This window comes from Balearica regulorum, chromosome 8, assembly GCF_011004875.1.
Source record: "Balearica regulorum gibbericeps isolate bBalReg1 chromosome 8, bBalReg1.pri, whole genome shotgun sequence".
In the NCBI taxonomy this organism is placed as follows: Eukaryota; Metazoa; Chordata; class Aves; order Gruiformes; family Gruidae; genus Balearica; species Balearica regulorum.
Genome location: NC_046191.1, coordinates 10,440,970 through 10,460,454, shown reverse-complemented (window position 1 = coordinate 10,460,454; position 19,485 = coordinate 10,440,970). Strand labels below are relative to the sequence as shown.

Sequence of the window (19,485 nt, the reverse complement as noted above, 5' to 3'; positions counted from 1 at the left end):
CCAGTGATCATGCTGCTATCATGTTACCTCGCTTGTTACAGACACCTCCCGTGGGGTTGTTCCTGTGGCAGCAGGGAAGATGCCTGGGGAAGAAGCAAGACCTTCTAGAGAAACTGGCTGCTGACTGGAAGGGCGAGGAGGATCCTCCATTTGGCCAGGATGGAGAGCAGAAAGCCAAACAGCTCAATGTGGATGCCACCAACCTCTCCCCACTGACTGTGGGGATGTCCTCGTCATTGCCCCATCCCAGCATCCAGTGCTGCCACTCACACCGACCTCCCTCTGCCCAGGCTGGGCCAGGAGCAGCCCGCAGCTGGCCCTTTTTGGCAACCTCAAGTGCCCAGGGCCCCACAGCTGCTTTGGCCCTGCTCAGTGTTGTGTCCCTTGCCACGGTTCACTGGAGGTCTTTGCTCAGGGTTTCCAGTGAGGAGTGTTTACTGGTTCCAGTCCACTGGTGTCTCCGTAGTTTGGACTCCTGCACCCTGCCCACCTCCACGCCAGGGAGAGAGCAGTTAAACCAACAGAGCCATGCAGTGCTCAGCTCTACCAGAGCATGGGCACACATGGCATTGCCTGTCCTGGGACAACGTCCTCCAGGCTTGAATTTTAAAACACAAACAGATAAACCTCATCCAGTATTTTCTGTGTGGACAGGGAACACCCGCAACTGGTGCAAAACTCCACCCACACTCTTCTGGGGCTTGGCTTTACATAGCCTTCAGTCCTGGGATGCCTGGAGCTCCCTCTCTCCTTTTTTCAAAGCCTTTGTTAAGGAATCAGGGTCCTGGGGGCTGCTTTCTCCTAGGCTGGGACAAACCGCTCCAGCCAGCCCTTGAAAAGACCCCATGCTTTTGCATGACTCTGGCTTAAACAACAACAATGCATTAAAAAAACCAAACATGAATCCTGCCAGAACTTTGTTACAGTCTGCCTGTGACATTGCTGCATCGGGTAAACGCTTTTGCGTTGCGGTATTTCTTTCTGGAGCACCCTTGGAAACGTGCCGGGAGCAGCCGATGCTGCCAATCCACGTGTTGGCAGCTGCCAGTGGCTGGAAAATCTCACTGGAAAACCTGGCGTGACCCCTTCTGCCACACAGGAGGATGGGGTGTGCAGGGCAGGCTGTCTGTCTGTCCCTGGCACGCTGTGTTACACATGCAATACTGTGAGCTGAAGCCCTTCACACCTCTGCTCTGGGGAAAGCAGGAGTAGGTGTCTGAAGGAGAGGGGAGCCGATGATCACTCCAGCTTTCTCCTCTGTGGCGTGCAGGGTGCCAGCAGCCCTGCGCTGTGGGAAGTGCTCCAGCTCCCTCCCTGCTTGGCAGAGCCTGCAGGCAGACTCAGCTTTGACCTTGGATTGCTAGTCTGCAGCAGGGAAAACACCAGATTTCATCTTCAGGGAGCTGAGAATGGAGGGGAAAACCCCTTTCCTACAGCACTCCAAGTAGGACTCTGAACATCTCAGGCAAAACCAGTTCCCCTGTCCCAGTTTCCACATTTGTAAGAGAAAGATCATGTTCTTGCACTTCCTTGGGGAGTATTGAGAGGGTTATTAAAACCCACCCCAACCCCCCACACAAACACAGACCCAAAATAACAGATTTTCTGATAACAAAACATACTGTATTAGGACAATGATTGGAAGTGCTCCACCACTGTAGAGCTTGCCTCGCTTTCCCTTTGCGCCCCAAAGCCAGCAGCCAGCCCAGCCATCACCGCATCCTCATGGAGGGGAACACGAGTCCTGGGGGCAAGTCAGACCAAAGGACGACCTGCGGTGATGTGAGCTGGGATCCTGCTCCGGGCGAGCGTGCGGAACTCAGACAATCCTGTTTTTCTTCAGGATGAGGGTCTCCACCTCCTTCATGAACCGGAGGCACAGCTCCTCCTGCCACGGCAAGGCCACACACTGCACAGCCACCGGCAGCCCCACGCTGCCGTGAAAAGCCTGTGGCACAAACAGAGGGGGACAGGGCAGGGGGACGTCCAGGGGAAGGGATGGGGACGCTCACGGCCCTGGGGAACCTGGCGCCACTCACCTTTGCCAGGGTCCGGTCCCACCAGTCCTGAAAGTACCCCTTGTAGCTCTTCAGCTCCTCCTCGTCCTCGTCCGTCACCATCGTGACGGGGACCACGCCGGCGGGGAAGTCCAAGGCGTTGTAGAGCATGGTGTAGCTGACTGCCACTGCGGGAGAAGGAGAGCTCAGAGCACCAGCCTGCTGCAGGGAAAGCCTTCGCCCCACTCTGCGTACGCGAGCTGCCAGCTAGCCGGGCGCTTGCACTGGGAACTCAAGGGCTGCGGGACGGAACCCTGCCCCTCGGCTCCCGCAGGCACCGGGGGGTTGTCCTGGGTGTACTCCACGGGGCAGAGCTGCAGCTGCCCCAAGAGCTGAGCTCTTCCCACCGCTGGCCGGTGCCTTGGGGATGTGAGGGCAGGAGGAAGAACGCTTCCCATTGATACTGGCGGAATGCTGCAGCAGGGATGCGCTGGAGACAAAGGTCGGCGGTCCTACCTGAGAGCTTCCCAGGGTAGCCGATGCCAAGAGCCGGGCCCAGCATGGGACAAAGCATGACGTCCAGATTCAGCTTTTTCCACTGGGCGGTGAACTGGTGACAAAACTCCTGAGGAGGAAACGCACTGGTGGTCAGTGGGGAGGATGTGCTGTCCCATGGCTGCTGGCTGAGGCGCTCCTTGGCCCTTCCCCAGGAGCATCCATCAGTTGTGGGGTGAGCTACATCAGGCTATACATCCTGCTATAATCCATCCACCCTTTGCTGCCTGGCCAACAGCCCTCCCAGCGTACAAAGTACCCTCCCCCCTGCTAAAACTGGAGGTGGGGAAAGATTGAGCGTGGGGGCACAAGGCAAGCTGGGACACAGGCATGGGTCTTGAGGAAAACAGAATGGAAATAAAGGCAGGTCTGCTGCAGCTGATGGCCTACGTTTTCAAGTGTAAGAGTAAAAAATTCAGGTCTGATTTGGGATCATGAATGTGTCTACAAGTGGTCCTAATTCTAAATGTGCTGAGAACTTGCACACCCAAGTAAGATCTGTTGATAAATGATGTATGTTCCTACCTCACATCACCAGTGACTTGATCATCTCCTAACCTTGGTGGGTATTGAACCTGCCTCTTCCCAAAGAGAAATAAACCAAAAACTATCTAACTCCAATTTGCAATGTTTTACCTCAATTTCATGATGAAGACTCCAGACTTCATCCACTGTGCTGAAAAAGGAAACAAAACCAATGAAAGGCACCAAGAGGTGCTGCAAAAAGCAGCTTTAGGGGCAGGGAAGAGCATTAAAAAGCAGGTGGGCACAGGTTAGCTCCACTCCTGGAGCTGCAGCCAAGGGAAGGGAGGACTTTGGCAAAGCCCTGGCTTTCCTCGCAAGGGCTGGGGGTCTTATTGCTGCTTCTGTCCACGATGGAGGGCTGAAAACTAAAGGCAGATTGGTGTACTGCTGCTTTGGCCTGACAAGTGTCCAGCCCTATTACTGCCACTGCGCTGAGGAGGTGGAAGCCCAGGCATATAATTTCTCAAAGGCCAGGCTGGATGAGACAGACTGGTCCTTTGATGTGGGGACAAACATACTGCCTTGGTGGCACAGCACAAAAAACACCCTCTCTGCTGCAGGATTTGAGTCCTTTCTCATCACTAATTGCCCAACATTGACATCGCAGCAAGGAAGAGCAAGCCTCCTGCCCTGTGCATTCACCTTCCTTCTGTCTTACGTGGCCCCTACCTCATGGCATGACGGATGCAGTAACCAGTGCTGAAGCTGACATTGTATTTCATTCCCACAAGCATCATCCAGTTCTCAAGCAAGAGGTTGTGAGCCCCCACTCTCCTTCCATCCTCATTACTAGGACAGTTTGCCAAACTCTGCAGGGTTATGGTGCTGAGATAAACTGCTCTCAGTTTGCTTCCACCCTTGTATTTTCTGCCTAGTATTTTCTGAGACGCATGCAGCTGGGGCAGCATCCCTAATGTAGCAAACACTGCTGCTCCTCAAAAGGGAAACCCAAATCTTCACACATTTGTTCAGGCTCAGATTTACTCACTTTGCTCTCATGCTTCTTATGATATGTGAAAACCGAGGCACCTGTGAAGGAGAAAATAAATTTAAAAAAAAACCAAAATAATTTACGTTAATCCCAGCCCTGTCCTCTGAGACAGCTCTGTCACAAATACAAGCTGTTGACTCAGTGCTCATGGGCAGGACTCAGATTTTCCCTAAAGCAGGGAGAGGAAGAACAGAAATAGCATCACTCCAGTTTGGAGATGTGTCTAAGTATAGCTAGGAAGCAGCGCCCAGAGACTTCTCTATGGGAAAGCCTTACTACAATGGGAGACAAGTTATTCACCCCCTATTGCTTAACTCCATCTATGCTAGGAAGAAATGGACCTTACAAAGGGTTTGGCAATCCAGGAGAGGAGAGTTTTTAGCCAGTGCGGTGACTTTGCCAACCAGAGGAACAGCCCCATGCTGCTTTTCTCCAGCTCCCCTTTGCTGAAAGAGAAAAGAGTGTTTAGCTGAGCAGTGTTAGGAAGCAAACACAGTAGATCAGCTTTCACAAAGCCAACCCCTCTGAACAGCGTATCTAAGTGACAAAAAGAGGTTTGCTCCATTCCTCTGGGCTCCTCTGATTCTCACAGTATTAATAAGATATCAGCACCCAGCTTCCTTTCATCTGTCAAGGCTGGTAAGATCCCAAAGAGACTCAAGGTTTCGCTGAATCACTTGATGGTAAGCTCCCCAGTAAATCCCAGTACATATCAGCCACTATTTACATCCAGTAGATCTGCCACCTGTACCCCAGACGCTAGCCAGACCCTAGGGACGATTTCATAGGAAGGCACGGATCACACCAAACCATTCTGGGCTATACTTACAATGTCTTGAGAAAGGAGGCACCACCATCTGCAAATATTCCCCTGACACAGAAGTTAAAGATCACATAGTCCACATTCGTAAGTTCAAAGGGCACCAGCTGGAAGGACAATGGAAGAGGAGTCAGTGGCACAAGCACAAGGAAGCTGTGTGGGAGAAGCCATTGAGGGCTCACAATAGGCCAAGGTGGGCTGAGGTTTTCCTGACAAGCCCTCAGGAAAGACTCTAGCATTTGAGGCCACCAGGTCCTCCCCATCCCATCCATCCTTCCTTGAAAAAGCAGTTTTCCCTTTGAGCAACAACCGATGAGTCAAAAGATACAGGATGGGCTTGGCCCCCTGATGTCCATAGCAGCTCCAAGGCACAAAGGTCCCTCCAAAACTGGCAGTGGGTGACAGAGGGCATGAGTCTGTGCTCCCCACTTCACTCCTGATCCTTGTGCAAGGGTAAGGGGGAGGCGTGCAGCCATGACCATGCCTCACACACAGGAGATGTCTTGCTGAAATGGCAGAGAGGAGGAAGGAGACAACCTCTGTTCAGCACCGTAGAAACCTGAGACCCTAGAAATGGGTCTGGGTCAATATGAGACTGCTTGGCTAGAAAAGGTTTGCCATCTGCAACTGCCCTTTTGTTTTCTCCTAAGGTTCTTGTTTCCAGATACAAAACCAGGAGGTGGCTTTCCATGCAACGTGCAGTAGATCTGTGGAACCGCTTGCCAAAGGGTATGATGCAGAACAGGTGGAATTGGCTTGAGAATAGACTAAACAAGGACTTGGACAACAGCTTGTCACAGCCACTGAAGACAGGTGGTCCGTCAGGCTCAGGAAACACGCTGAGCTGACAGTAATCGTACAGCACCAGGACTGTAAGCTCCCTGGGGGAACTGCCTCAGGACCCAGGTTTTACAGCACCTAGCGCAGCGTGGATCTCATCCTGGGTGTGAGTAAATGCACCCACTCTACAGACAAGTCATACAGCAGTTCGTCTACTCCCTAGCATGTGTTATGGGTCAGGGTGGGCGCCCTTTTGTGTTCACTAGTACCTAAGGAGCACTGAGATCCTGCTGAGAGGGGAAATCAAGTTGCAACATAAAGAATTTCTCTGTTCCAGAAGCAGCTATCTATTTTCATCAAAGCTGTGGGAAGCTGAGTGGATTCCAGGTGCTCTTTCCCTGCCAAATTTGCTTGATGTTCACACACATGTCCCAAAGGCATGGTAGGAAGGAAGAATAGATGCAGCATGACTGTTGGATTCATGCAACATCCTACCGTGTGGCCAGCATCCTCCAACAGCTGCTTCGTCTCCCGGACGGCACGTCTCATGGCAGGGCTTGGCATGGTGAAGAAATCAGTTTCATAGTAGCCTATGCGGAGGGGCTGCGTGCTGGAAAACACCTGCAGAGCAAGGCAGAACACCAGGCGGAAGGATGTCAGCGGCGTCAGGAGCCAACAGTACACCCATGCCACAGAGTGAGTCTGGAAAGCAGCACTTCTCTTGCCCACATGCCCACCCACAGCATGTGGCAGGATAGAACAGGTCCGGGAAGGCTCCCATGAGCCACTGGCATCTTCAACCTGAGCGATGCCAGGTCTTCTCAGAGACCTTTTCCCTCTTTGAGGTCCCTTACCTCTTCATTGAAGGGAAGGGGGGGCACTGTGCTGTCCAAGTTGAACATGTCCTCACACAAGAGCGCCCGCATGCACAGTGCCAGGCTGTCCACATCTTTTGCCATCGGCCCCACTGCTGCGACCACTGGAAGAGACCAGAAGAGAACATTCATGGTTGGGGGTCTTTCAAGGGCATGTCCTGCAAAAGCAGGACCTCTTGGCATCATTTTGACTTAGTCTAGTGTTGGCAACAGCTCCTCTTTGAGAACTGGGCTGGGGATGCCTACAGGTGCCTTCCCACCAGCAGGCCCATCGTTATGGAGCCAGAGTTGTTATCCATCAACATGTGCCCCAGTGTCTCCATTTCATGGTTTACAAAATTAAGCAAAAAGTTTTGTTGATCACAACGCAAAGACAACATAAGATCCCCCCGCTTTTGACTGCTAATCCCACCTCCCACGAAGCAGTGGCAGACAATGCAGCAACCTGGGGTTTACAGGGTGTGTTGAGGTTTATGTGTTACACAAACTTCTCTTGCCTTATGCACATTCCGGTTTCTCAGGACTCATGTGTGGGGGTGGCTCTCTGAAATAGTCCCTGAAAGGGAACCTGCTTCCCTCTCAGAATGTGTTGGAGAAAGTCCCCCATAACCAGCTGAGGGTCCTTCTCACCCCTGTCCTACTGCCCTCCCTGGGGGACAACCATCAATTCCTACCTGCCTTCTGCCCAAGGACACCAGAAATGATTCCTTTTTTACTGCGAAGAAAAGAGACGCACAAAATACAGCAGCTGAGTAGTTTTCACCGAAGGGAAGGGCTTTAAGCAGTAGCAAGTGCTAATGGAAACACTGCCCTCCCTTTGGAGATGCAGAGGTTGGCAGAATGAAAGGCCAAGGGGAAGCCCAAGAGAGACCAACCTAGGACAGAATGATTTATGCCCTGTCAGTCAGGAACAGCCACCCCCTTAGCATGCAGATGGAGAGGTTTCCCCATCTCCGTTCTGGGCGGACCAATGCTTCCCTCTGTACAGGTCCCAAAAATTCTGGGCAGGAGGCAGAAACGAGCCCTTCCCAGTTCCTCCCAAACTTCCCCCTGTCCACAGGAGCAGGAACATCCCAGCACAGCAGTTGGTAGGGTGGCAGCTGGGTCTCACCCAGAGACATCACTGCATTACTCGCAGTACCTCAGTCTGTTCCCGGTAGGTTTGAGTGCACAGATCCCACAGAAGGCAGCAGGGAAACGCAGACTCCCTCCTACATCTGTCCCAAAGCCCAGGATGGACCCACCTCCTCCTATAAGTGCCCCTTCTCCACCAGAGGAGCCTCCAGGGCTTCTGGTGTAGAGCAGAGGGTTGAATGTCTGACCAAAGATTAAGTTCTTGCAGTCATAGCTAGAGAGAGAGAGAGAGAAAGAGAGATTGCAAGTGAGAGGAATGTAGATATCTGCTGGTGTGGGCCCCAGTCACAACAAAAAAACCTTCAGCAAGTAATTAGGTAATTCACTAGTGGTTACATTGGCATCATTCAGTCTGAGGGGGCTTCCCGAAGCTCCCATGAAGACTACCAGCCTTTTCATGGCAGCCCCAGGACCTGGATTCACTGCCAGCTAATTCCAGTGTCACCAAGTCTTTCCCAGACAGACCCAGCAGCAGCACAAGGACATCAAACCTGGAAAGGCTCCCCGTTCATGCTGTCCCAAGTGCCACAGGACATCCAAAGCAGCCCACCTGGAGCAGGTCCAGGCCCCCCCACCCTGGGGGGCCATTGCTGAGCCCCTGCTTGGGAACAGGCCGAATGCCAGCTGCAGCGATATTCAAACACCAGATATCCCAGGAACTGGTGCAAAGTCTGATAATCCCTGGCACAACCTCTTTGCGTGGCCTTTTTTAAACACGGTCAGGCATTGCCGCGGTGCCGTAAGGAAGGCATTTCACACGGCTGGGCAACAGTCGTCCACGGAGGAGCTTTACCAGAGTTCACTCGGCAGGACATGGGGACACTAGCAGGGTGGCTGTCCTGCGGAGCACACCTGACCTCCCCCCATACCAACGATGTCAAGAGTGGTCTTGCCAGGTACAGCAGGAGGTTTGGGAGCAGGACATTTTAGGTCATTAGCTTAACTAGCTAACAACCTTCCCTTTCCATGAATAATGAATATGTGTTTGCACTGTGTAGTTAACAGAACCACCTCTGAGGGGTTAATTTTAAAAAAAAAAAAAAAAAAAAAAAAAAGAAGTGGTTTAAAAACACCCAGCACAGGAAGGAGGGCCAGTGATTTCTCTTCTCTTCCTCCTCCTCTTTTGTTTCTTTATTTAATTTGGAACTAGAATTAATTTTCATCCTGAATGTATATGTGTTTATTTTTAAGTAAAACTTAAAGACACTAAGGATGGGGACCAGGAGCTGTTACTTAAAAAGAAGTGGGAAATGAGAATTAGACTTGATAGAAACCTTCATGTGAGATGAGGGTGGGAGGACTGCCGCCATGCCGAGGGAAGGGAGCACCCACCTACCTGATGAGGGACTGGGGAACATTGGTTTTGACAAACGGAATTGCCCCCTGTCTCCTGAGCACCTGCACCACCACGCTGTCCTCTGCCGCAGGTTTATTGAGGTTTTTTATAAACCCTAATGTGGAATCATGGCCCTGGGAACACAGGACAACAAGGTTCCAAATGGAGGATTGCAATCCCCCCTGCCCCCATATTTTTACCTATATATACAAGCATGTGCATGCACCTCCAACAACCCATCCATCACGCGCACGTTGCAGAGTGCGTTTGTAGCAAATCTGACCAGCCCTCTTCTGGCTCATACGGGAGACGGGCAGCAAAGCCCATCACCTGCCAGGGCAGGCTATCCCACATCAGCTATGACAAAATCCAGCTGGACATTGAGGTCAAACCTCCCCCTGCCACCAAACTTCAAACAACAGGGATCTCAGGATACATGCAGTATTGTGCTGGTGGTACCTGGCAGTTAATGGAGTCTTTGATGCTGACAGGCACCCCGTAGAGCAAACCCAGCTTCCCTGTCAGCTTCACTTTCCGGAGCTGGGTCTCGCTTTCCTGCAGATACTCTGTGATGCAGTTGGTTTCCGTGGCGATTTGGAGGGCCTTGGGGAAAGCAGACAAAACCCGCAGGTGAGACACAGCCCGCGGCACTGCGCAACAGCCTCCTGCTTTGCAAAGGACACCTCTCTTCCCCGTTTTCCACCTCCCCATCTGGGCAGTCAGCATCAGGGCAGCCCCTTCTGTTCCTTTTTCCAAGACATTTTCACGTCAAACTCCAAAATGTGTCTGGACACAGAGGGGCATAGCACCTGTGATGGACAGAGGCACCCAGCCCAGCAGAGTAACAAAAGATCAGGCTTCTGGGGTAGCATAAAATAACAACCCCAAAGTGGGGACCCAAGAGGTGATCAAGGCATTATGGCAAAAGCAGAGAATGAAAGCGAACACTGAGTCTTACGAGGTTTAACAACCCATTTGGAGATGGAGGGGAGACAATAGCAGCACTCTGCAATTTCCCTATAGCTACACCTGCCCCTGGGAAGGTATGGGCTCCCCCAGGGAGGTATGGGCTCTCCAGATGCTGAGCTTGCTGCTCCCCTTTGCTCCAAACCAGGCCAAGAGCTATGGCAGCCGGATGCCCAGCTCCTCCCTTGCTCACAGAGAAGTGCAGAGGGGCCCAGCACTAACCTGCAAGCAGTTACAGCTCAGCAGCGTTTTAACCAGCATTTGAACCTTGTGCTAGGCTTCTCCCAAGAGAGCCAGCCCCACCATTGGTGAGATGCTGCCGAGCCACCGTTGCTCCTCACCTTGCCCACGTAGGCATAGAAGACGTGATCCGGAGGGAGGGAGCCATCCTGGAGTTTCTTGCAGAGCTCCGGCAAGGGCAGAGAGAGGATGGAGATCATGTTCACAGAAGGATGCTAAGGGAAAAGTTGAACAGGCAATGACACACCTCTACCTCAGCTGGTGGGCTCCTCCTCTCCCCTTAGTGCCCACTGTAACCCATCCAACAAAATATCTGCTGTTCAGTGGCCAAATGCAGTATCTGCCTCAAGATTGCAATCCTGCTCCTACCCTGATCCCATTGAGCATGACGTGAAACCTGCAAGGCCAGAAGTAACACAGGCTTTCTAAAGTTTTCTTTTCTTGGCCAGACCGGTCTCACCAAGCACCTGCTGTTTAAGAAAGCGCCTTTCGTGCAGTCTTGTTCAGACAGGTCTTGGCCAGGCCTGGGGGAACTGCTTGGTGCAATGATGTCTGCTGAATTACAGTGGGAATGGATGGCATTGTTAGAGACATTGCTACAGCAAGAAACGAACCGGACCTGGTGCCAGGTCTTCTCCTGGCATCACCAAGGTATCCTACAGGGAAGCGCACAAACCAGGGAGCCCCTTGGCTGACAGCAGAGGGGTCATTTTTTTTGGCCAGCAGAGATTTCCCCGCCACCTACTAAATACCATTAAAAAAAAAAAAGCATCGAACCTCATCCTCCAAGCTGGACTCTGAACCCGAGAGAGTCCACTCCAACCATAGGTCAGGCAGTTTGATGGGACCGCACTGGGTACGCCGTGGCAGAGCCAGATTTCTGAGCACCGTGCCTTGGCACTGGTGGCATCGCACCCCGTCCCTGCGCGCAGCGTCCTTGGGCTGCGTGGCTGCACTTTGGCCTCTGCTGATAACCCGTCGTTTCTCGCCTTCCCCTACCACCTCCTCAGCGGCCAGGCTGAGCCTCCTACCATGGCGGAAGAGGCCGGAAAGCTTTCAGACGAGAGGCAGGGATTTTCTTCTCCTCCCTGCCAGTTACGGTTTGCTGGCGCCTGCGCCGCTGTCCGTTATCCCCCGCTGCACCGGCTGCCCCGGGAAGCATTTCTGCCCTATCCCTGCTACAGAGGGGATCGCTGCATTGCTGGGGGGGTGGGGTGCATGCACATACTGATTTAGAAAGGAAGGAAAAAAAACCAAAACAAAACCCTAAACTAAATCCCCGTAGGTCCGTATTAGGAGCCGGGATGCCGGGCCAGCTCTGCGAGAGCAGCCCCGCAGCTGCCCCCGGCAGGGAGACACCCCCCCGCCGGCGGGGAGGGCTGCACGCCCGCTGGCCCCGGGGCTGTGCTGAGGGGAAGGGGCAAGGGTGAGGAGCCATCGCCGAGCGGGCGGAGGCGACTCGCCCTCCCGGGGGTGGAGAAGAGAAGCGCGGCTTATTGCACCCACCTGCTCCCGAAAGCGCCGTACGGCCATCTCCATCTGCACCAAGCTCCGCTCCTGCCTCTGCCGCGCCTCCTTCACCTTCCTCCAGAGCCCGCTTCGCCGCCGCCATCGCAGCAGCAGCAGCAGCAGGCCGGCGGCCGAGCAGCAGAGCAGAGCGGGCAGGGGGAGCCGCATGGCCAGGCTGACCGGCCGGCTGTGCCCCGCTCCTCCCGCTCCCGGCGCCTCCCCGCGCCCGGCCGGGTCCAAGGGCACCCGCTCCCTCGATGGGGAGTTGGGGAAGAGGGAGGCAAAACCTGGGGAGGATTCCCCGGGCGGGAGAGAGTTAGACTCTGGAAAGGGATTTAACCAGTTTGCCGCTTTGCGAGCAGCGGCACGGGTAGGGAGGAGGAGATCTGGGAGCAGGAAAAGCTCCTGGATGAAAACTTACCCGTCCCTGTGCTGGGTGGTCTCTCTCTGATAAGGTTTATTTATTTTGCCGTTCCCTAAGGGAGGCTTTGATCTCCCTGTAATTTTTCAGCCTCTCTGGGCATAGTCTTGGCTAGGAGCATCAAAGCAGCAGAGGGGGAGTTCCAAAGATACCTGTCTCCTTTGTGTTTCCTGAAGCCAAGCAGCTGCGTGGGAAAAAGAGGCAATAAATGTCCCAGCCTGTGCTCAGCAGAGTCCACTTCATCACCGGCAGAGCATGGGCGTGCCTGCGCTTTGCTCAGTGCTGCAGCTTCCAACATAGAAGTCTGACATCCCTGCTCAGGCTGGGGAGTGCTTTGCACTCAGTTTCAAGGGAAACTCCAAAATAAATTATTTGTCTCCAGCCCCACGTGGGGTCTGTCCTTAAAAAAATCTTCACTGCTTGCAAAACTTCAGGAGCAAATATTTCAAGCTATCCAGTTTAGATGCTGCTCATTGGATTGTGGAAAAACCTGCTGGGAAGGATTTGGGATGTCCTCTCTGTCCCCCTGCCTCCCAGCAGGATGAGCTGTGCCTAAGCCACCCTTGGCAGATGCTGAGCTAGAAAATGCAACGGAGGGTGACGTGCCCCACACCTGATTTTCCTGGTGTTATTGCTCAGGCCACTGGCTTTACTTTCACCATCAGAGCTACTTTAGCAGCACCCAAGCAGCTTGCACCAGAGCCTGGTGCCTTTTTTGCCCACTGTTTTTTTTTATTACTATTATTATTATTTTTCTTCTTCCCCCCCTCTTTAAGACTGTGGGGCTCAGAGGATTATACAGTAATGCAAGCTTCCAAGGGTGCTGCAGTCCCGTGCATGCAGACTGCCTGGGGCACAAGAAACTGCAAGGGGAGCAGGGTTGGTGGGATCAGCTCAAGGTTGGTGAGAACAGATGCTGTGATCCTTATCTCCTTCTCCCTTCCTTCTCGTGCTGGAGGCTTCAGCTCTCCTCAGTTGCACTGATCTCACCCAATGGCAGCAAAATGCCAAAATAGGGCTGTTTCCCTGTAGGCAGTAAAACAAGGTGCACCTGAAGTCTTTTAACAGGAGAGCAGGAAAGGGGGTGAACTCTGGAGAAACAGAAGTTAAAAACTAGTTCTGGTGGAAGAGAAAACTACTTCTCCAACCCTCTTCCCCTTAGTTTAAACCCTGCTTAAAATCTCTCATGCAGGAGCAATTTTCAATTTCTGCAGTTCAGCTTGTCAAAGGGAAGAAAACAAAATATGAGCTTTGTGCCTGGAGCACCTGTGCCTCCGGGAGCTGCTGCTGGGGATCCCCCTTCTCCCCTCTCCTGGGCAAGTCGGGGGGGGATGAATAAATGGGGTTGAGGCATCAGGCAGGGCAGTGGCAAGGCTTGGATCTCTGCTGGGGCTGGCCAGCTCCAGAAGGTTAACCCAGTGCATGGGGGAACCCCAAAATGCAGCAGGTCTCTGCTGTGACCCAACTGCCAGCAGAGATGGGAGGGGGCAGAGGACAGAGGGGCTCCAGCATAGGCAGGTGGTGGCTGGGGACACCCTGTCCAGGAAGATGTGCCTGGGACTGCCTAAGAGAGGTAAAATGCATCTGGCCATGCTCCCCGTGGGCTGGGCTGGGGGGCAACTGCTGGCTTGTGGGGCGAGCGATGCTCTGATGGCCCTATGGGACACTGGCCTGTCCTTGCCAGATGAGCAAGTGGAGATTTTCTGTTGCTGTGTCCGTAGGGCTGCCCATATGCTGCAGCAAAGGGGGCTTGAATCTCAGGGTGCCAGAAATGAGGATGGATCCTGCCCCTGCGCCTCCTGCGCTGCCTGGCAGGTCTGGAGCCTGTGGCTAAGGGAGGGTGAAAGGATCAGCTAGATCTCTAAAGGCTTCCTTCCCCCCACACCCCTCTGTGTGTCCACAGAGCCGCAACTGGGTGGGTACCACCACACCCTGGCTTCTATAACCCTGTGGTTACCAAAGGAGGGGCAGAAAGGCGTCATCTTTTTCCAACTGTGACACATCACACATGATCAGCTGGACCAGCTCAGTCTGAAGGACTAGCCAGCCCCTATTCATCAACACCAGAGCAGACGTCAAAAGCGTGGCAAGCACACAGCGATATTTTCCTTAACACTGTCTTCTGGCATCCAGAGAGTTGTGACTTCTGAAGCCAGAGGTTAGGTTTCAGTGACTAATAGCTGGGTGCTTGTACAGATATTTCTGGAGTGAAGCAATGCAATTCTGGCACTCACAGTGTCCTGCAGCAGCGAGATCCACAGTTTATCCACGTGCTTCAGGGAAGTGACGGCTCCTGTTTGCTGCCCTCGTCTGATTTCGTTTGCTGCCCCTTATTTCAGAAGAGGCAATAAGCAACTGTTCGCCATTCACCTGGGCATTTATACACTTCTCTTCTTCCATTTCAGCCTGCTGCTTTTAGACTGTGTCCCAGAGGTTAACAACCTGCTCCTGCCACCAGCTGCCAGACACCCTCCTCCCAGGATCTGGCCCTCTGGAAGAAGATCCAAGCTTCATTTACAGCAGCAAGTGGCCCCTCTTGCTTCATTTCTCCTCTACTTGCAGGTGCCTGGCTCTTGAGTGGGATTCATCAACATGATCTGCAAGGAGGTGGGGCAGCTCCTCAGAGCTGGAGTTTAACCCCTGCTCTGTCTCCATCCTGGTACACAGCTCCACAGCAGCCCTCCTGCTGCTCACCTGGGCCGTGAAGGAGCTGACAAAGAGAAAGTTTACCCAAGCTAACCACTGGGTAAAGACTTGGGAAAAGGTTGTCCAGCAGCTCAGGCAAGAGGTAGTGTCATCTGGGAGTGATTCCTTTCGGCCCTGCAAGAAAATTTCCTGTTTCAGTCAAGTTGTTCACTTGGTGATGCCTTTGTTGTTCCCTTTGTAGTCACCTCTGCCTGTAGAAGGTGCTTGTTCTCCTCGCTGATTGTGCTCCAGCGCTCTTGCCACTGGGAGGGCTGGTTGCTCCATAATCTGCTTCAAGCTGGAGTATCTGAGTTACCGTAAGTAGATTGAACATATAGTTTTTGCCAGCTTTGTGGACTCTGCTCTGAGGCAGAGTAGGAAGTGCTCATGTATTTTCTCCACCAGCACAGCGGAGGAGGAGCTGACCTGGAAGAGGACTGTGACTTGTACATGCAGCTTGCACTTGCACAAGCTCTCTTTGCTCGTTGTGCACCTGGCAGCTATTGCGTGGTAGCTCGATGGAGGGTAAGGAAAAGTTGAAGAGATTACAGCAGCGGGGTTCCCAGGATGACGAGGACCCTTTGGGAGGTCCCTAAGATTGCTGAAGACACCTTAAGCAAATACTGCACCTGGCAAGCACTGGGATCAGGCTCTGAAAACCTCCTCTCTATACAAATGGGGGTGTGGAGACTCATTTCTAGTAGTGCCTGTGTTAGAGCAACCTAAGTCCATACAGCTTTGCATTTCATGTGAACATTAAAAAATAAGGAGAGGGGAAAAAAAAGAGAGAGAGGAAGAAAATTTAAGTGGCTAAAATTACTCCTGTAGTTGTTTTACACAGCTGAATGAAGATAATTGTATTGGCAATTGTGAGTGATTACAGTATTATCTGCCATCAAAAAAGTTATTTTTTTGAACACTAAAGGAATTAATGATACATAAAACTGTGCTTAGATTGAGTGCATTCATCAGCAGAAATGCCTTGTGCTGGCACTGCTACACTGTAATTACTCCAGCCGCTCAGAGAAAGAGAGCAGGAGATAGGGGGCTATTGTGGATGCTGCCAAAGATTTACATACATTTACACGCTGAGCAGCTCTGGCGCTCGGGGAGGGAGGAGCAGAACCAGGGCAGCAAAGCTGATGGGGGGGGGGGGGCAAGTTTGGCCCCTTCTTTTTTTTGTGTGCATTACAGAGCAAAGAATAGGGGGTCATCTCTGCATTTAAAACTTTACAGGGTGAAGCTGGCATGGAGAAGATGGTTAAATGCTCCTCAGAATAGCAAGGGATGAGCCCAGGCTTTATAGGATGCTGCCTCATGGTGTCTGAATTGGTAAAACCATTCCTGGGGTCACAGACAGTGAAGTGCCCAGCCCTGGGAGACTGATGGTGGTGGTGAGAATGGCAGAGGTGGTGTCCTCAAGGGACATCTGCTGTGCCCTGTGCTCCAAGTGAGCCCATCGTGCTGCTGCATTGGTAGGGCTGGGACGCTGGGTACATCTCGGTGGGGCAGGGTGAGGAAATCTAGAAGAAATGCTCCCCGGCTTGCTCCACACCTTGTGGCCCTTCAGCAAGGAGACATGGTATTGAGGGGGGGATGTTTACAGACTGGGGTAGGTCAGGAAAAGCTGTTACAGGGGTTGAGAGCAATCTGTGCAGAGCACAGCAGGATGCTTCCCACGGGGCAAAGAATTTGGAAAAGGCTTTTAAAAGAAGGGCAGTGGGTTGCAGCCCCTTTATGGAGCCCATGGTCCCTCTCCAGCGATGGACCCATGCTTCACTCAAGCAGGGAATCATAAAACCTTCCGTGATCTCCATCTTCTTGTGCACAGCTGCCTTCTGAGCTGTATCTTGAGCTAAATTAATAAAGAAAGAGGAGCACAGACCCTTTCCAGCCCATGAGGGAACACTGGGCAAGGCATAGCGAGCATCATTTGCAGCTCCAAGAAGACATCGCTGCTGGGTGCGTTTGGCCTTTCGGTGTGAGCCACCAGAGAGCAGGATTGAGCCGCTCTCCTGGCAGGAATCTCGCGCCCGGAGGCTTTTGCACCCTTAAACCCTACACTGTGTACTCTGAGCTTGTGAGGAGTGTTGAACGAAGCAGAAAGCCCTTTTTTGGCTCTTTGGGTGATGGAGCAGCCCGAGCTTTTGTGGGGAGCAGTGCTTTGATTTTTCAGTTTTAAGTGCTCTTATAAAATGATGGGAGTTTTGCCATTGGTCCCTCTGGGCCAGGCTGGTTTTGCTAAGGAGGACATCCCTGCAGGACTTAATTCTGCAAACTGTGAGTCCTCAGAGACCTGCAGCTCTGCTGCTGCTGGGATTTGCTGCAGTGTCCAGGACTATGCCTCAAATCTGGCCGACTGCCTGCACTTTTGAATGAGTAGGGGCATCTCTACCTTCTCTGATTGCATATTGCAGAAAGGGGGAAACAATTATTATTATTTGCATGTGAAGCCCGACAGGCCAAGTTTTGAGGCTAGCGGGGGGCAACCCCAAGTTTAATCCTGACAGTCTTCCCTCAAAGCAATGTTCTTCCATAGTTTGGGGTCAAGATTTAAGTGGGGTCCTGAGTCGTATCAGGGTCCTGAGCCCTCATCCATCTCTGAGTGTGACTGGGCTGAATCCAGACCTCCTTGGCCACTGGTACTGTGGTTTTCCTTACCTAGAGAAAAGCACACAAATCCTGATTTATTTATTTATTTATTTATTTTTCTCTGAGAGCCCTGCTTTCTGAACAGGCCAGGAGAGGGAGACAGCCAGCCAGTTACTGCACAGCCTAGATTTCCAGCTCTCCCTGTTTGCCATGGGAAGGGAGCAAATGCACTTAAATATACACGTTGATTTTCCCAGAGGGAAGGTTTGATCTGTGCAGGCCCCTGGCTGACCTGCAGTTTCCATTTACATAAGCAGGATGGGCATCGGGCAGGAGGGGAAACTGAGGCACAGAGCAGACCCATGCCTTGGTGGAGTTGGTTGGTGACATCCTTCTTTTTGAGGACCTCCTGGGTTCTCTTGCAGGTTGTGATTATTCTGCGTCAGTCGGTGTAAACCTCCCTGTGCTCTGGGTCTGGGGTGAGCCCACCAGGTGGGCTATGGGGGCCATTTTAGCATCACCTCGGATGTCACCCCTATAGGGACACACAACTCGTGCGATGCCGATGCACCTCCTGCCCCGTCCATGCCGAATGTCTGTTCAGTATCTTGCACAATGGCAGCTGGTCCCTGGTTCAGACCCCCCTGATGGAGAAGCAGTGGAGACCCCTGGCCGGGGGTGAGCCATGGTGGCTGAGCTCACCCCAGCACCGTGAAGGTACATGAACGTGCACGGGCAGTGGCGCAGGGGCCTCGCTGACTCCTGTATGTCATCTTCCAGGAGCGATCGGAAAGCTGCAAAGCATCGTGGCCCGTGCTCGCAGCAAGCAAGTCGATGGATCGATCGGTCCCTCCCACCGCCCGTGTTTTTCCTCCCCCTCTCATCTCTCCCGGGCCCGCACTACCGAAGGACTGGTGAGATCACCCCTGCGTTGAAAATAAATAAATAAATAAATAAATAAATAACCAAATAAAAATGCTGACGTGGAGAAGTCAATCAGCTTTGTGTGGCCTTGTAATATCTCATTTTATCCGTGCCACGCTTTATTAAATTCTCATAAACCTGTCAATGAGGACAGATACCATTTCAGTTTACCCCATTAGTTCTACACAATGACATCGGGGGAGAGGAAAACGAGGAGGTGCGGAGGAGGCACTCGGTGCGGAGAAAAGAGGAATGAATTTAAAGACAGAAAAAAAAGAAGGAAAAAAAAAAAAAGAGAAACCCAGAGCCAAACTCAGCTTCGTGACAATAATGTAATAACATCGGTGCCCAGGGAAAGTAATTGAATTAAGTGGCTTTTGTTAATGGTTTTAAGATTTAGAAATGTAAATAATAGTTAGGACTCTTTAATGGGACTCTGGTTTTAGGTAACTGCAGCCCTGAGAATAAGAAATGCTTTGCTGTTTAATATGATGTCAGATAGTTTTGTTACTCCTCCGGTTTCATGCCTGCAAAGCATATTTTGCAGTTTTAAAGCCGGGTGTGTTTATCATCTTTCCTTTCTAACTTCAGACGGAGCTTAATTCGGGAGTATTTGCATGAACCCTTCTTAGCCAGTCCCTATCAGTTATTTGCACCACCAGGAATAAAGTATTATTTCTCCCGAGCTGCTTTGGAGAACTTCCTGACTGCAGGGTTACTCTGCTCCGAAGCCTCCCGTCTATTTACATGTTCATTAAAGGCAGGCGGCAGCGGGTGCTCTCTGCGGCAGGGCCGGACTCGGCTCCCGGGAGTAACGCCGCTGGGAGCAGTGACGTTACACCGGGCTTAGGCCGGTGGGGATGGAGAATCCAGCCGACAGGTAGGATGAGCCGGGCGATTCAGAAATGACTTTCATGGGAACTCGTTCTGCTTAAAATATTATTGGATTTTCATTTAGGAACCTATCAAAGTGCAAGAATAAAGTCTGAGCTGCCTAACCCACATAGGTCTAAACAAACAGTCCTCCCTTCTGCTCCGGGATCTGACGGCTCGCGGATTGGAAAGAGTCCTTCGTTAAGGCACGGGCTGAGTCTCAGGGAAACCCACTGTGCCAGGCAGAATAGGGGGCTTTGCA

At 52.3% G+C, this 19,485-nt stretch overlaps 1 protein-coding gene and 1 long non-coding RNA gene across 6 annotated transcripts; one reads left to right on the top strand and one right to left on the bottom strand.

Moving 5' to 3' along the window:
- Positions 1 to 1,601: 1,601 nt before the first annotated feature.
- LOC104642287 (fatty-acid amide hydrolase 1) lies at positions 1,602 to 14,746 on the bottom strand. Of its 4 annotated transcripts, XM_075759493.1 has the most exons (17): positions 14,107 to 14,436; positions 12,150 to 12,333; positions 11,726 to 12,015; positions 10,321 to 10,434; positions 9,473 to 9,616; positions 9,014 to 9,147; positions 7,685 to 7,891; positions 7,218 to 7,258; positions 6,523 to 6,647; positions 6,164 to 6,289; positions 4,898 to 4,995; positions 4,415 to 4,514; positions 4,066 to 4,106; positions 3,189 to 3,228; positions 2,514 to 2,622; positions 2,040 to 2,185; positions 1,602 to 1,948 (listed from the first exon to the last, which is right to left on the bottom strand). In XM_075759493.1, the coding sequence occupies exons 3-17, from the start codon at positions 11,894 to 11,896 to the stop codon at positions 1,820 to 1,822; spliced, it is 1,725 nt and encodes a 574-aa protein (XP_075615608.1). In that variant the 5' UTR covers positions 11,897 to 12,015; positions 12,150 to 12,333; positions 14,107 to 14,436; the 3' UTR covers positions 1,602 to 1,819. The 4 variants fall into 4 exon arrangements, with proteins under 4 accessions (XP_075615608.1, XP_075615609.1, XP_075615610.1 ...); XM_075759494.1 differs by lacking the exon at positions 7,218 to 7,258 and having other exon boundaries at positions 7,788 to 7,891; positions 14,107 to 14,746; XM_075759495.1 differs by lacking the exons at positions 11,726 to 12,015; positions 12,150 to 12,333; positions 14,107 to 14,436 and adding an exon at positions 10,997 to 11,465.
- On the top strand, positions 14,574 to 18,409 carry LOC142602738 (uncharacterized). 2 transcript variants are annotated; one of them, XR_012836508.1, is made up of 4 exons: positions 14,574 to 14,711; positions 14,817 to 14,937; positions 15,037 to 15,151; positions 15,240 to 16,320. It is a non-coding gene; the product is annotated as an uncharacterized LOC142602738 (long non-coding RNA). The 2 variants fall into 2 exon arrangements; XR_012836509.1 differs by lacking the exon at positions 14,574 to 14,711 and adding an exon at positions 18,207 to 18,409 and having other exon boundaries at positions 14,824 to 14,937; positions 15,240 to 15,359.
- The last annotated feature ends 1,076 nt before the right edge of the window (positions 18,410 to 19,485 follow it).